This window comes from Theileria parva, chromosome 1, assembly GCF_000165365.1.
Source record: "Theileria parva strain Muguga chromosome 1, complete sequence, whole genome shotgun sequence".
Lineage (NCBI taxonomy): Eukaryota > Apicomplexa > Aconoidasida > Piroplasmida > Theileriidae > Theileria > Theileria parva.
Genome location: NC_007344.1, coordinates 2,235,227 through 2,248,166, shown reverse-complemented (window position 1 = coordinate 2,248,166; position 12,940 = coordinate 2,235,227). Strand labels below are relative to the sequence as shown.

General features: G+C 35.4%; 9 protein-coding genes across 9 annotated transcripts; 2 read left to right on the top strand and 7 right to left on the bottom strand.

Annotated features, from left to right (window-relative positions):
* Positions 1-25: 25 nt before the first annotated feature.
* Trip1 (WD domain G-beta repeat protein) lies at positions 26-1,464 on the bottom strand. Its single transcript, XM_761520.2, has 7 exons — positions 1,313-1,464; positions 1,167-1,212; positions 983-1,136; positions 681-930; positions 508-609; positions 411-467; positions 26-380 (listed from the first exon to the last, which is right to left on the bottom strand). Exons 1-7 carry the CDS (start codon positions 1,400-1,402, stop codon positions 57-59), a joined length of 1,023 nt encoding a protein of 340 aa, XP_766613.1. The 5' UTR covers positions 1,403-1,464; the 3' UTR covers positions 26-56.
* Positions 1,465-1,655: 191 nt separating this feature from the next.
* On the bottom strand, positions 1,656-3,619 carry TpMuguga_01g01091 (Tp12). The gene has a single exon (XM_761519.2). It carries the CDS (start codon positions 3,407-3,409, stop codon positions 1,703-1,705), a length of 1,707 nt encoding a protein of 568 aa, XP_766612.1. The 5' UTR covers positions 3,410-3,619; the 3' UTR covers positions 1,656-1,702.
* A 161-nt stretch (positions 3,620-3,780) lies between these two features.
* On the bottom strand, positions 3,781-5,140 carry PDCD2 (C-terminal putative domain protein). Its single transcript, XM_761518.2, has 3 exons — positions 4,539-5,140; positions 4,333-4,509; positions 3,781-4,266 (listed from the first exon to the last, which is right to left on the bottom strand). The coding sequence occupies exons 1-3, from the start codon at positions 5,008-5,010 to the stop codon at positions 3,797-3,799; spliced, it is 1,119 nt and encodes a 372-aa protein (XP_766611.1). The 5' UTR covers positions 5,011-5,140; the 3' UTR covers positions 3,781-3,796.
* Positions 5,141-5,231: 91 nt separating this feature from the next.
* TpMuguga_01g01089 (N-terminal domain of CBF1 interacting co-repressor CIR family protein) lies at positions 5,232-6,148 on the top strand. The gene is made up of 2 exons (XM_061305142.1): positions 5,232-5,449; positions 5,548-6,148. The coding sequence occupies exons 1-2, from the start codon at positions 5,386-5,388 to the stop codon at positions 6,129-6,131; spliced, it is 648 nt and encodes a 215-aa protein (XP_061161708.1). The 5' UTR covers positions 5,232-5,385; the 3' UTR covers positions 6,132-6,148.
* Positions 6,149-6,151: 3 nt separating this feature from the next.
* On the bottom strand, positions 6,152-10,368 carry ria1 (Elongation factor Tu GTP binding domain protein; the record flags this gene model as incomplete). The annotated part of the gene is made up of 12 exons (XM_761516.1): positions 6,152-6,220; positions 6,252-6,338; positions 6,434-6,690; positions 6,728-6,812; positions 6,878-7,256; positions 7,335-7,782; positions 7,815-8,135; positions 8,193-8,301; positions 8,369-8,476; positions 8,509-8,691; positions 8,730-8,890; positions 8,943-10,368. The coding sequence occupies 12 exons, from the start codon at positions 10,366-10,368 to the stop codon at positions 6,152-6,154; spliced, it is 3,633 nt and encodes a 1,210-aa protein (XP_766609.1).
* A 168-nt stretch (positions 10,369-10,536) lies between these two features.
* TpMuguga_01g01087 (uncharacterized protein) lies at positions 10,537-11,280 on the bottom strand (the record flags this gene model as incomplete). The annotated part of the gene is made up of 3 exons (XM_761515.2): positions 10,537-10,734; positions 10,778-11,067; positions 11,135-11,280. The coding sequence occupies 3 exons, from the start codon at positions 11,278-11,280 to the stop codon at positions 10,559-10,561; spliced, it is 612 nt and encodes a 203-aa protein (XP_766608.2). The 3' UTR covers positions 10,537-10,558.
* Positions 11,281-11,320: 40 nt separating this feature from the next.
* On the bottom strand, positions 11,321-11,596 carry TpMuguga_01g02035 (uncharacterized protein; the record flags this gene model as incomplete). The annotated part of the gene is made up of 2 exons (XM_061305171.1): positions 11,321-11,358; positions 11,485-11,596. The coding sequence occupies 2 exons, from the start codon at positions 11,594-11,596 to the stop codon at positions 11,321-11,323; spliced, it is 150 nt and encodes a 49-aa protein (XP_061162044.1).
* A 2-nt stretch (positions 11,597-11,598) lies between these two features.
* TpMuguga_01g01086 (uncharacterized protein) lies at positions 11,599-11,818 on the bottom strand (the record flags this gene model as incomplete). Its single annotated transcript, XM_061305141.1, has 2 exons — positions 11,599-11,652; positions 11,750-11,818. 2 exons carry the CDS (start codon positions 11,816-11,818, stop codon positions 11,599-11,601), a joined length of 123 nt encoding a protein of 40 aa, XP_061161707.1.
* Positions 11,819-11,953: 135 nt separating this feature from the next.
* On the top strand, positions 11,954-12,938 carry TpMuguga_01g01085 (Nucleosome assembly protein (NAP) family protein; the record flags this gene model as incomplete). Its single annotated transcript, XM_061305140.1, has 6 exons — positions 11,954-12,006; positions 12,080-12,132; positions 12,163-12,266; positions 12,297-12,455; positions 12,522-12,641; positions 12,671-12,938. 6 exons carry the CDS (start codon positions 11,954-11,956, stop codon positions 12,890-12,892), a joined length of 711 nt encoding a protein of 236 aa, XP_061161706.1. The 3' UTR covers positions 12,893-12,938.
* Positions 12,939-12,940: the final 2 nt, after the last annotated feature.

Sequence of the window (12,940 nt, the reverse complement as noted above, 5' to 3'; positions counted from 1 at the left end):
ATAAAAAAATATATATATATACAAACATAATAGTAGAATATTATAATTTAGTGGTTCTAGTCATATTTATCTAGAACGTAGTCACGATCAAAGTGGTAAATCCTGACAAATCCATCCTCTCCGCCGCTAACGTAGCCAGAACCGTCAGACAAAAACGTCAAAGTGTTGATGGGGCCAAAGTGGCCTTTAACACTCCCAATCTCCTCTTCGTGAATTAAATTGTAAATTAGAGCCTGGAATTTACCCTCTGAGGCGGCAGTAGTTGTGACCTGGTCAGCTTCCTGACCTCCTCCAAGAAGAATATGGGCCTTTTTGCCGTCCTCAACATTAAATACGGGTGAAATATCACAGGCGTTGAGAGGTCTATCAGTCTTGTAATTCTAAGGCTAATTAACAGTAGTTTAACATACCTTAACGCAGGTCCATGTTGCAGTCTCCCACAACTTAGCAGTTCCATCAGACGAGCACTAAATTAAAGTTAATTATACGATTAAAGGGGAAACTAACAGATAACATCAGGAGGCTGTAGAGGTCGAAAGAAATCGATGATACAGATAATTTGTGGGCATCCAATCTCTTCAAATGGGATCCATCGTAAGCGTTCCAGACCTAAAAAACACATTAATATTAGGTAAAAAACAGAAAATTTGTGTAAATAATAAAATTGTATAAGAAGGTACGTTAATAACACCATCATCGTGACCAGTAACAACAGTCTTGTCAAGTGGTCCCCAGTGGCACTGTAAGCAACGGCTACGGTATCCTCTTTGGACCCAAAGGATACGATAATTAAGTTCCAGGCTCCCGTCTTGAGACTTTCGAGTTTTAACTTCATAGACCTTAGTGGCCATCTTGACAGATTCTCCGAAGTCGTCGTGGCACACTACGAATTTATTCTGGCCTGCTGGATTCTTGTTCCACTCGACATATCTAAATATTATTATGTTTTTTATTTTATATTAGAAAGTGAGTTTCAACACACTTGCAAGATCCTTCTTCTAAAATTTCCAGCAGAAGAGTCCCTCTCTCAGCATCAAAAATTAGGACTTTCGAGTCTCCTGAAGCCACTACCAATAGTTTCGAATTAAACGTTATGTCACACCCCCAAACGGCACCCCTTCCACAGTTGTACCGACCTAAAGAGAATCAGTGGAATCCAAGGTTACCTAGTTGCTGGCCATTTTCTGTTCTCCAAAGTGCCAAAACTGCGTCCTAACAACATTAATTATAAAAATTAATATAAATAAATTTATCATAGTGGATTTTAATTTTAACTTATTAAAATGGCTAGGAAGGAGTATGGACGAAATACCTTTCCGCAAGTAAATAGTAAATCACCGTGTTTGTTTGTTTTAACACACGTTAATGGTCTGTGATGACCTCTTAAAATTATTGGCTTCATTTAATAATACAGAATGAGTGTTCTTTACAATTTTGTAGTGACACTAGATTCCACTAGTTGATTTTTCTTTTTACCTATTTTCTGGTTAATTAAAAGTATTAATTTTAATAATTAAGAGGAATTTACAAAGTTTTAATTTATTAACGAAATTTATTAGTTTTGAACTTAACAATTAAATTCACTTATTATCTACTTGGAATCCACTAAACACAATTCAACTAAAAATACCAAACACTATACTATATAGTATATATTATACATTACGATATTACTGTGTGAATGACTATCTATGTGAATGAATTAATTATTTGAATTTGCGGAGCGAGAATTTGGGTTCATGAGTCCCGGAGAGAGTTTGGAGAGATAGGAGTGTGTAATGGCGTTGCAGATTTTGTTGAGGTCAAACGACTGTTCGAGGTTATTGACGTGTTTGTTGCTGATGATTCCGATGTTGCTAAGATCTCTCGCTATGGAAAGAAGTGCTGCCTTGGACTGAAGTCCGCATTTGGTCTGCATAAGCCAGTAAATGGTCTTGGGAGATACGAAGCATACATCTTTACCTTCTACTGATAGCACTTGGCACTTTGAGTAGTTTGCGCAATCTTCAGTTGTCAACTTGCTGCACTGTACGTTTTCCACTCCATGTTTGCTAAGGTCACCCAAGATCTTCTTTCCTAGCTCAGACTCTTCTTTGTACAACTTTTCCACCTCCTTTAGCTTCGAAGCCATTTCGTTTTGGAACTTCTCTACAGCCTTCTTGCCCTCATCAGTCTCCAAAAATGCCTTCATCTCGTCCAATAACTTCTCTAACTTCTCCTCTGAATAACTCGACAAGTTCTTGAAAATGCTCTCGAAATTCATCTTATCTTCGGTTGAGGTCGATTCCTTGTTCTCTGTTCTTGCACTGCTTTCTTCTTCATTTACACTCTGGTCCACTGGAGTGTTGAACAACTGGTAAAATTGATTCAACAGCTGTTCTCTGTTTGAGTCCAAAGTGTCACGGTCGTTAAGGGAAAAGCTCATGACGTAGACTGAGTCAGAGTCAGTTGGGTAGTAGTCGAAGTCAAGAGTGCGGGAAAGCAATAAAAGTGCCTCCCTTCTGTCTTCCTCTGTAATGTCACTTTCATCTCCAAATCTGGGTGAGCTTGGGTCAGGTGAGTTCTCAGAGTTGAGTCTGTCGGAGGCGGTAAATACTGCCTGTGTTTCCTTGATATTAAGTTGTCTGTTCCTCATAGGGTCACGAACAGAAATCTCAACCATCTTGGTCTGTGGTGTAGCTTGGGTGGTTCTGTGGGCCACTAAATCCCTTGCTAACTGTTCATTCATCTCACGGATGATGTCCTCAGTCAACTTCGAGCACTCTTCCAGTTCTGAAGTCTTAAAGTTGAACTCGACAACTTGGAACCCATCGTCTTCTCCCGTGAAATCCAAAAGGGAGCATCCGCTTGGTGTTGTAAGGACCAGAAGGCTGTCAACTGGGAGTACTGACCTAACGGTGTAGGTTTTCTCAGAGTCCATATCTATTCCTTCCTCTGTTGACTTCTTAAAGTCATCAGAGTACTCTGTTGACAATTTTTCAAACAAACGACCATGTTGGCCTTCGTCATCATCAACGGCATCCTTGCTCAGACTGTCGGTTTGATCATCTTCGCTATCAAGGGCGTCTGAGTAGTCTTTCTCGGAAATAAAGTCGTCATCTGGAGATTCGTCTAAGACGACAGTTTCTACTGATGCTGTAAGTTCAGGGGACTCGGATCTTGAATTAAGTGTACCGGGGGTAAGCTCAGGATCTCCAGAACTGTCTGGTTCCGTTATTTCACTTGATTTCTTGGAAGTGTGTGAATCTTTTAAGTCTTCAGTTCTAAATGAGAAATTATCATTCAGAGGTGAATCATCTTCAAGTGAGTCTGGTGAAAATGATAGTGGGATACTACAAAGTGCAGGTGTAGCGGTATTAAAGATACCAAAGAGGACGCTACAAAGAAAAAGCAGAAGTGAATAGTCCATATTTTAAAATGACACTGAGGAATCTATAAAGAATCCGGCGATCTTTAAAAAATAGACAATAAAATACAAAATAGTGTGAGATTCCTCCTGCACACAATAAAATTAGTAAGGTTTTTCAGGACATAAAATTTTAGATTTGAAGCTCAGGGAAACTGATTCTAAAATTTTAAAGATAGCAATTTTTCCAATTATTAATAAACGACATATAATATACCTATTTATTACCGGTGTGGGGGATGTGTTAGACTGGATTCCAACCACACATATAAAAGCGTAGGCTTCCGCCTACTTCACCGCCCTTTTCATCCCTTTAAATTATTCTCCTTATAAATATCTAACTGAAATTGGAGTGTAACGTATACACATTAAAATAGTTTAAAAAATATATTATTTAACATTTTGTGGTTTTGGGACCAAAGAATAGTCCCTTTCTAAAATTACCACTTCTCTCTGGTATTTATTTCCTATTTTACATGATTTTGAACATGTGTAAACTGATAAGCTCCCAAAATCAACTCGATCCGACTTTATGTAGTGGAGTAATTGGGGCAACACTTGAAATTCAAATGATCTGTCGCTTCCACAGTTTTCACATAAATTTACTACATTTAAATCACTTTCTATTGGTGTTTGATTATTGGGCATTCCATCTATGGATCCTTCTGATGAATGATTACTTTTAATAATGACTGGTCTTGGAGTTTTATCGCTTATCCAAAGTGGCTCTCCTTCCCTCGAGTAATACAAAACTTCATTCGGAGTTGTCTTTTTTGAAAATTTTAGAAATGACTCGTCGTTGTACATGTTTTCTTCCTGTATAGATTCAAATGCCTGTTCCTCACTCTCATCCATCATCTCTAAAAGTTAATTAATACGGTAAATAATAGTATAAATTAATTTAGTTATTTGAAATGAGTTGATACCTCCGTTTAGCTTCTTCTCTTTTAAATATCGGTTATAAAGCTCCTTTTCGTGCGATAAATAATTATCTGATAAGGGAATCTCGCCTTCACAAATATTAAGAATCCACTCATCAAATGTACAACAAAGAGTCTGGTGTTTCACTGCTATTTTACAACGTTCGTGTAACTCTCTAACATCTACACATGTTATAAACAACTGTACTTACCTTGTGTATCAACCAGTTGAATTTTAGAATTATTCAAGTGAATAGGCTCTTTTGAAGGATTATCGCTTGGTAGTCCGCAAGCTAAGCAGCACCTTTTTCCCATTTCAGAGTCTGGGAACATAATGTTATCTTCTGATGGATGAAAATCGTAAAAATCGTTCTTTCTAGCCAACTGAGATCTAAAAGCTTTCCACTGATTACCACAAGGCTGGCAAACAAACAGATAAACCGTCCTGTGAAATGAGTCGTTTTCCTCACACAAATCATCTGGAGCATAAATTTGTAGAAAAAACGTCATTATACTCTGACATTTCTCACACTTTAACTCAGATTCCTTTGGAAGATGAACTGGGTCAAGCCATGCTGGCAATCCTCCGAATTTACTCGGGAAATACTGGCGCTGTAACCTCCATGGCTCAGCTTTTGACAGGGTTGCGAATAATTCTACAACTTCCTCATCCACACCGTCCATAATTTACATGTTTAATTATTTGTATTTCGATATTTTAATAGATAATTGTAAAAAATTCCATATTTGCGATTATTTTCAAAATGTCATAAATCTCTCAGTAAAATCAAGAAAATACTCAATTTAATTTAAAATTTTAATATTTAACAGAAATAACCATAATTAATCATCTAATCAATTTATGGCCATTGGGTACTTGTATCTCTCAAAATCACTTTATTTATTTTATATTTATTTTATTTTAACAATTTTATGTATGTTTTATTACAATATTTGTAATGTTTTTTTATTTGTATTATATTTAACTAATTTAAACTCATTTAAAAATGAAGTGATTTAATACGTTTTAGCAAATTATCATAAAACTAGTTTTTAAAGATGTGGATGGGCAAAATCGGCAATAAATCTGCCGCTTTCATTCGGCACAAGCACTTTCATCCAGGTAATTTTTATCCTACATATTTACGTTATTTTCATCTAACTTATAACATATAATTTATACATAATTTTCCATTATTTTTGCTATAAAATTATTTTTAGGGACTTATCAGAACATGGAGAAGGTTTGGCTGGCTGAAGAGAAGCAGAAGGCTGAGGAGAGGCGGCAGAAGGAGATGAAGGAGAAGCGTGAAGAGGAGCTGAAAACTCTTGAGATTAAACGCCAGATTAGGGAGCAGGAGGAGCTTAAGAGGATGGAGATGATTCTTGAGGAGAAAAGGAATAAATATAAAGTTGATCGCAATTTCGTATCTGAAAATCAGTCTGGTTTAATTTTAACCGGTCCTGCTACCTCTTCCACTTCTCCCACTCCTAAGTCTACTAATAAGGAGGAAAAGAAATTAGTTATAAGATCGCAATATAATGAGGATGTGTTAAAGAACGGCCACACTACAGTTTTTGGAAGTTACTATGACAGAGATAAGAAGAGCTGGGGCTACAAGTGCTGTAAACTCACTGAAAAGGAGGCCAAATGTCCTGAAGCAAAACCAAAATATAAACGAAAGAACCCTGACTCTGAAACCGCTGACCGTAACTCCAATAAACAGGCAAAAAAGTCTGCTAATCAAGGCTCTGGCCTCACCGATTCACTAAAACTTTTAAAGCAGATGGACGCCCTGGAATAATATTTTAAAATACATTATATTTATTTTTTAGTGGAAAGCGTCCTTTGTTTTTCTGGAGCCACAACCACCTTTTCCTCTGTCGCCAACCCCTAAAATGAATTATTTTCCCACTAAACATACTTTGATTTTCCTCAAGTGGTTGATTATCTTCCTTGGAATGTTAGATTGCAACAAAAGCGTTATATTGAATCCATCATCTTCAAGTTCCTACTCCATTATATATAACTATACATTAGAAACATATATTTATATTGCATACAAATCAATATTTATAAAAATAAATATAAATGAATAGTAGTTACTGAATCCGTCATTGTGGTTTCTGGGAAAGGGTCATCTGGTAGCATTTCCCAGTGCGAGAACTGAAGGTGGAAAATGACACCGCCTGAAGCCTTTGATCTCAGGTCCTGAGCTAGTCCAAAGGACTCACTGGCTGGCATTGTAGCCTCGATTACAAATGTCGTTGTGCCTTCTTTCACATTCTCACTCAGTATTTGTGTTCTTCTCTTCTGCAAAACGTTGTATATTTTCCCCAGAACGTTTTGTTCACATTGCAAATCTATCAATTAAGTTTAAAAGAATTAATTTCAAAATACCTAGTCTCAGTATGACTTCGTAAATCCTTGTTCTTCCTCTTTGCATGTATGCTTTGCGGCACAGATGACGCATATTAGTCATTATCTGAATCAATAATTAATGAAATTTTAGCAAAATCTAGCTAGTTAAAGCTCAATTTATAAAGTTACTCTCCAGGAGGTCAGCGTTTGTGATCTTTTAGAAGTAATTGTGCAAGAGTCACTGAAGCGAATTGATGTCTCAGGCGATGCTCCACTTGACCCGACTTCGTTAAGCTCGTCAGATTTATTCATTGAAATATCATCCTTATCCTTATTTTCCCCATCTTTGTGCTTGCTTCCCTCATCTTTGTATGAGCTTGTATACTTGTTTAAAATATTACCAAAGTCCTTGTTCATGTCTGTGTTTAAAGAATTTAAGTTATCTTCCCTAGAATCTTTATTTCTTTGCATTTTAAGTTGATTGTATGAAATCGATGAGGATGATGGCGATCCTATGAGTTGGTCATCTTTATTCAGGTAAATGCCTTCAATCACAAACACAACTCCCCTAATTATCAAATGTTAACCAAGCAATCTATATAACTATATTTACCTATTTATAGATATACACATGTAGATATTATACCTGAGTGGTTCTTCAGTTAATGGACCTGACTGGGATGCTAGTTCAAAACCAGAAATTATATTAGAAATTAACTTTGAGTTCTGTAATGAGAATATACTACTGCGATTGTACGAGTCTATGAAAGTCCACTGCATTTTAGTTAAGAGGTTTTGGGATTTATTTGCAAAGTACTGACCATTATTTCTGTAAAACAACAAACACCTTGTTCCTTTATTCAGGCTTATCCCCCAAAGGTCACCCAAAGCTGTTCCCCCCTCAGCACTCTTATCCTTACTCATTTTTACTCCACTTTTGCCTGGTTTGGCATTCGTGTTCATGAGCTTGTAAATTTCAGTTTGTACCAGATTCAAGGAGTCGTTCAGTGTGCACCCTTCAAATCTGTGAGGGACTTCACCGCTATAAATGAGTCCCTTTAAGTCCTTACTATTCTCATCCAAGTATTGTAGAACTAAAATTAACTTAAAACTGTAATAAAGATACCTGAGTTGTTCATTTGTCTTGCTGTTAAAAATAAAACGAACTCCTCAGATATTTTAAAATACACCAAGCCATGGTTTATTGAATCTTGTGTTATCCAGAGCTCTGGAATAACTTGTATATGCGATTTATCTTCTGATTTATATCCCTCTTCGTCTTCCTGAAGAGAGTTCTTCTGCGATTCTTCGTTGTGACTCTTTAACGGGTCATCTGAGCTTACACTCTTCCATGGGGGAAAATTGACTTTTTTTGATAAAAGGTGCAAACTAATGTTATTCTTCAGGTCCACAATGCCTTCGCGTATTGAGACTCTCAACTTAGAAACTACACAAATATTATTTTGGCCAATCTACTTATAATATCTAGTTTGCTAAATCTTACCGTTGATTGGGATTTTTGCATACAAATTCGTCAAATCTGAAATACACCTCTCCAAATGTATTTCTCCGCAACATGCTAGTATATACTCCCCAGTTTTCAATATATCAATCTACATAAAACATTTAGAATTAGAAATAAGTGTTATAAATATCAGTTTTAGGAAATAATTGACATACTTCAACTGCAGGGTCTGCTGTGTATAGCAGTGCTAGCCCTGTCAACATTTGATCCATATCCTTTACATTTTGCGGCTCAATTGACACTCTTATGATAGAATTATTAAGCTAAATATTATTAAAATAAGTATATAAATTACTTCATGTGTTGGTGGTGAGAATGGTGGGAACTGTGGGTCACTTGACAGTGTTAAATGCCTATCAACTGAACAGAGTGTTTTTGTTCTTGATATTTTATTCCTGTTATATCCTCCTTCTAGTGTGTAAAGGTTTCTTCTATGAGGATCAGTCAATGAAAGCAACCATGCCATTACATCTTTAACCTAAAAATTATATAAATAAATGAAGGAAATGTTCATACATGATCTTGAGTATTTGTATTTAAATTGGTCTGGTTAGTAGATAATGAGAGTGCGACTATATTCCCTGGATATGCTTTATCTACTTCGATAAGTTCAGAGCCCATGAGAATCATAACTTTATTTATTGAAACCTTGATATGCATGCTCTCATCATCCTCATCTAAAAGATATTTTTAGAATAATGCTCATAAGGAGAATATTTAATAACATACCCAGTTCATTCACACAGTTTACTGTACCCGATTTCAATTTATTATCATTATATTTACATATATACAATACATCTCCTTTGGAAACTTTTCCACTAAAGACTCTGGAAAAGGCCACGAAGTCGTCTGCTTGTTCATCACCGTGAAGCACGTCTCTGGTCAGCCTCATATGACTTAAATCTGATCCCAAAAATTTTGCGATATGTAGTACCACTGGTGCATCCTGTTCTAGGTTAATAATCTTGTCATAATTATCGTAGTTGGTTATTGATGGGCATATCTTCTTCAATCTTTTTCTAGATGCTGTTATTGGATCAGGCAATGAATCTACGATTAATCTGAAAATTCCAGAACACAATGGCAACCAGTTACTTAAAATGGTCTGGAGTAAATCATCTCGATCATCTGGCGATAACTCAAAATTCTTTAATGACGAATTGTTAGTTTGTTTCTCATTAGTCGTTTCCAGAATTTTTATTTGCCTCGATGTCAATTTAACATTCGAATGTGCGGCTAGTTTCTCAATATAATTTATATCACACTTAAGGACCGCATCGTAAACCTTCCAAATCTGATCCAAAACAAACTGTACAAACATGGGCTTCTCTTGATTCTTACACACCTTTACACTCTTCGTCTTGTTACAGTAATAGTATTCTCCCCAAAGTGATTTTTGTATTACGTCATACTTTGACTGAGAAATTCCTAATCTCTGGCCTACTTGGCATACGAATTCCGGTATGTATACACACCATTTATGGATTGCGCTACAGAACACTACATTCCCTTCTGAAGGTGAATAAAACCATTTTTCGCTCTTGGTTACGTCTGGTGTATCACTTTTTTTCATAACTTCCTCCATAAACAGCTGATAAATCAATGCGTTTGCCTGTTCTACCAAATTACACATCCTCTTATATGCTTCCAATGGAGTCATATTCAAATCCAGTATCAACTTATCAATTTTATTAAGTATTAGGACAGTTTTTACGTTTTCAAGCCATGCTTGTCTCAGAACTGCTCTCGTTTGGGGGCAAATCCCCTCAACAACGTCAACTACCAGCAAGGCGCCGTCACATAGTCTTGCTGCAGTTGAAACTTCTATTGAAAAGTCGACATGCCCTGGGGAATCTATCAAATTAATCAACACCTTATCATTTTTTGGCGAGCTACTATTACTATTGTCGTTAAAATGTTCATATTTTGAGTAAAGGAGCGAGATGCTTGAGGACTTGATAGTTATCATCCTCCTCTGCTCGTCATCTCTATTATCCAAATATCTGAGCTTTCCAGATAGTTTTTCGCTTATTATTCCTACGCTTGAGATCAAAGAGTCCGACAAAGTGGTCTTTCCGTGGTCTACATGAGCGAGAAAGCATACGTTACGTATGTTCTCGGTCAACTCTAACACATCGGATATATTCTGCATTATACATAACAAAATTTATACAATACATTAGGAGCTTTAAATTTTTCCATAATTTACAGTAATGGCAGTTTTTTGCAATCCACACAGCTATTCACCATAAATAGTAGAAATTAGAGCTTAATTTAATTTTTTCAATTAATTATATAAAAAAATAAATATTACATAATAAAGGCATTATAAATTTAAAAAATTACAGAACTTTTATTCTGAACTCCTTAAATCGATGTGGAAGATCGTCTGAGAAGGATCTTCCATATGCGAAAAGGACGACATATTCTCCTGGTTTAACATCCTTTGAAACTGTAAGGAATGTGTACATTCTTTCAGGGTAACCGACCATTCCCACCACCGGCGGGACTATGTCCTCTAAAATTATTTTATTAATTGTACATATAATTATCTTTCATACCTGATTCTTTAAACGGTTCGACTTTAAAATTATGTTTTACTAATCCATTTTTTACAAGATGTGTTTTATAATCGGTAGTTAACATCATTTTTAAATCAGAGTAGTTGTTGTTTGTGAATTTATATTCGCCTCCGGCATAAACATCTGCCACAAACCAACAGGACCCTGTTGTTATCTGACTTCCCACCATCAACTTATATGTAACATCAGAGGTTAGTTGTGATTTAAGGAGTGTCAATTCACCGGAAAGAAATTTGTTATCGTTGAATGTTCCCAAATCGAACATACTTCTGAAAATTTAAAAATTAGATTTTATATGTACATATTTAATATAAGCTAAATTGGTTGTTATTGTACTTTTGTTCGTTATAGGAGTTGGTGGAATCCTTGTTATCTCGGTAGTAAGTCTTCGCCGCAGAGCAAAACAAAGTGGTTGAAAAGGAGCTGTACAAACTAGAGTATAAAATTAAACCAACGGCGTTTTTTACAAATCTAAAATGCATAATTAAATCCTACTAATTACCAACATGATGTGCAATGATACTATTGATGCCCAATAACCAGTAAACAAGAGGAAGTAACTAACACATTATGAAATATACGTATACATGCAATCTAAAATTATGAATAAAAGTTAAATAATCCTTTAAAAATGATTTGTTAAATTTAAATATACTACTTCACATATGATCTGTAAAATGACTTACACATTCTATAATAAAAATCATAATCAAAAATTAAACGGAGTAAAACGTAATGAAACTTATATATTTTATAATTAGGTATTAAACAGTTTATTTGATTACACATTAACGACATCACTATACAACTGGGGGAACATATAGTACTGAAATAGAAACCAAACAACCTTTATTCTTAATTAAATTTATATATGATTTAATTTATTAATTGATCAATTACTTTAGTTATTCCTTATTTATCCACCCTGTGGGGAAATGATTTTGAAATTACCTTCTGATTACAACATTTATTTACTATTTTTCCCATTCTAATTCTTCCCAGCCACTTTTCTTCAAGCATCTACTAGATTTTACTATAATTTTTTAAACTCCGTTGTAAAATCTTAACTTACTTCCGTTTTTTGAGAATTTTTGGTCAACCATCCCTTAAATCTAACTGCCGCCACAATAATTTAAGGATTTTTTGATAATAGAGATGAAGAGAAATCACGATGATGCCGCTACTTCCAACGACTCTGCCACTAATTCGTTTGTTTCCTATTTTCAGATATTTTTTATTATTTTAAACTATAATGATATGTTGCTTTAAATTTTCCTTTAGATCTGATGCCACGAACAACCCTCTTTTACCGTTTATTTCAGAATTTGATGAAGGTATTTAGTTTACCAAATATGATCTCTTAGTTCAGAAGAAACTGCTTTCTCTGGATGAGGAGTGTGCCAACGAACAGATGAATCTTCAAAGAAAGTTCGACAAGAAAAAACAGCCATTTTTCGATAAACGCCAAGTTCGTTTGAATTAATAATTGAAATTTCAGGAAATAATAGACAAGATACCTGGATTTTGGTGCAAAGCTCTTACACACCACCCTGCTCTTAGCTACCTGACTTCCGCAGACCTTCCAGTACTCGAACACCTGAAAAGCATACAGTTATTCGATAATCTTGACAACAATGGATCGTATAAATTAACACTCGTAACAATATAATTATTTCTGTTAATTATCAGGAATTCCAATTACTAAAAATTAATAAATTCTTAGAACTTCTCTGATAAGGCTAAGGAATTCATGAGCCCACTTTCTTTGACCAAGCACGTTGTATTTGACCTAAATAAAGAGAACGTTAAGGAGTGTACCAAAATAACTTGGAAGCCTGGGAAGGTATTTTATTGATTTTAATTCATTTTCAGAGCCCCGTGGAAGAAGCGTTGAAGGCTAGGAAGAACGACAAGTGCATTGACTGGTCCCTTTTTGAGTGGTTTACTGAGGATGAATGGCTCAACAGGCCTGACGTTGGAGAAATCATAAGGAGGGAGATATGGCACGCACCGCTAGCTTACTACATGGATACCGTTTCCATAGACTATTTTGACGACGAGTACGATATGATAGATGATGAAGATGACATGTAATTGATGCACACTATTAAACCATTTTAAATTAATATAATAATATGAATA

Bases quoted from the DNA above. Each gene is read 5' to 3' on its own strand.
- PDCD2 (XM_761518.2), bottom strand. From the start codon at position 5,010: ATGGACGGTGTGGATGAGGAAGTTGTAGAATTATTCGCAACCCTGTCA. The intron at 4,510-4,538 runs GTAAGTACAGTT...TAACATGTGTAG, and splicing joins TCAACTGGTTGATACACAAG to ATGTTAGAGAGTTACACGAA. The intron at 4,267-4,332 runs GTATCAACTCAT...ATTAACTTTTAG, and splicing joins AGAGAAGAAGCTAAACGGAG to AGATGATGGATGAGAGTGAG.
- Trip1 (XM_761520.2), bottom strand. From the start codon at position 1,402: ATGAAGCCAATAATTTTAAGAGGTCATCACAGACCATTAACGTGTGTT. The intron at 1,137-1,166 runs GTAACCTTGGAT...GATTCTCTTTAG, and splicing joins AGAAAATGGCCAGCAACTAG to GTCGGTACAACTGTGGAAGG. The intron at 381-410 runs GTATGTTAAACT...AATTAGCCTTAG, and splicing joins CAACATGGACCTGCGTTAAG to AATTACAAGACTGATAGACC.
- TpMuguga_01g01091 (XM_761519.2), bottom strand. From the start codon at position 3,409: ATGGACTATTCACTTCTGCTTTTTCTTTGTAGCGTCCTCTTTGGTATC.
- TpMuguga_01g01089 (XM_061305142.1), top strand. From the start codon at position 5,386: ATGTGGATGGGCAAAATCGGCAATAAATCTGCCGCTTTCATTCGGCAC. The intron at 5,450-5,547 runs GTAATTTTTATC...AATTATTTTTAG, and splicing joins GCACAAGCACTTTCATCCAG to GGACTTATCAGAACATGGAG.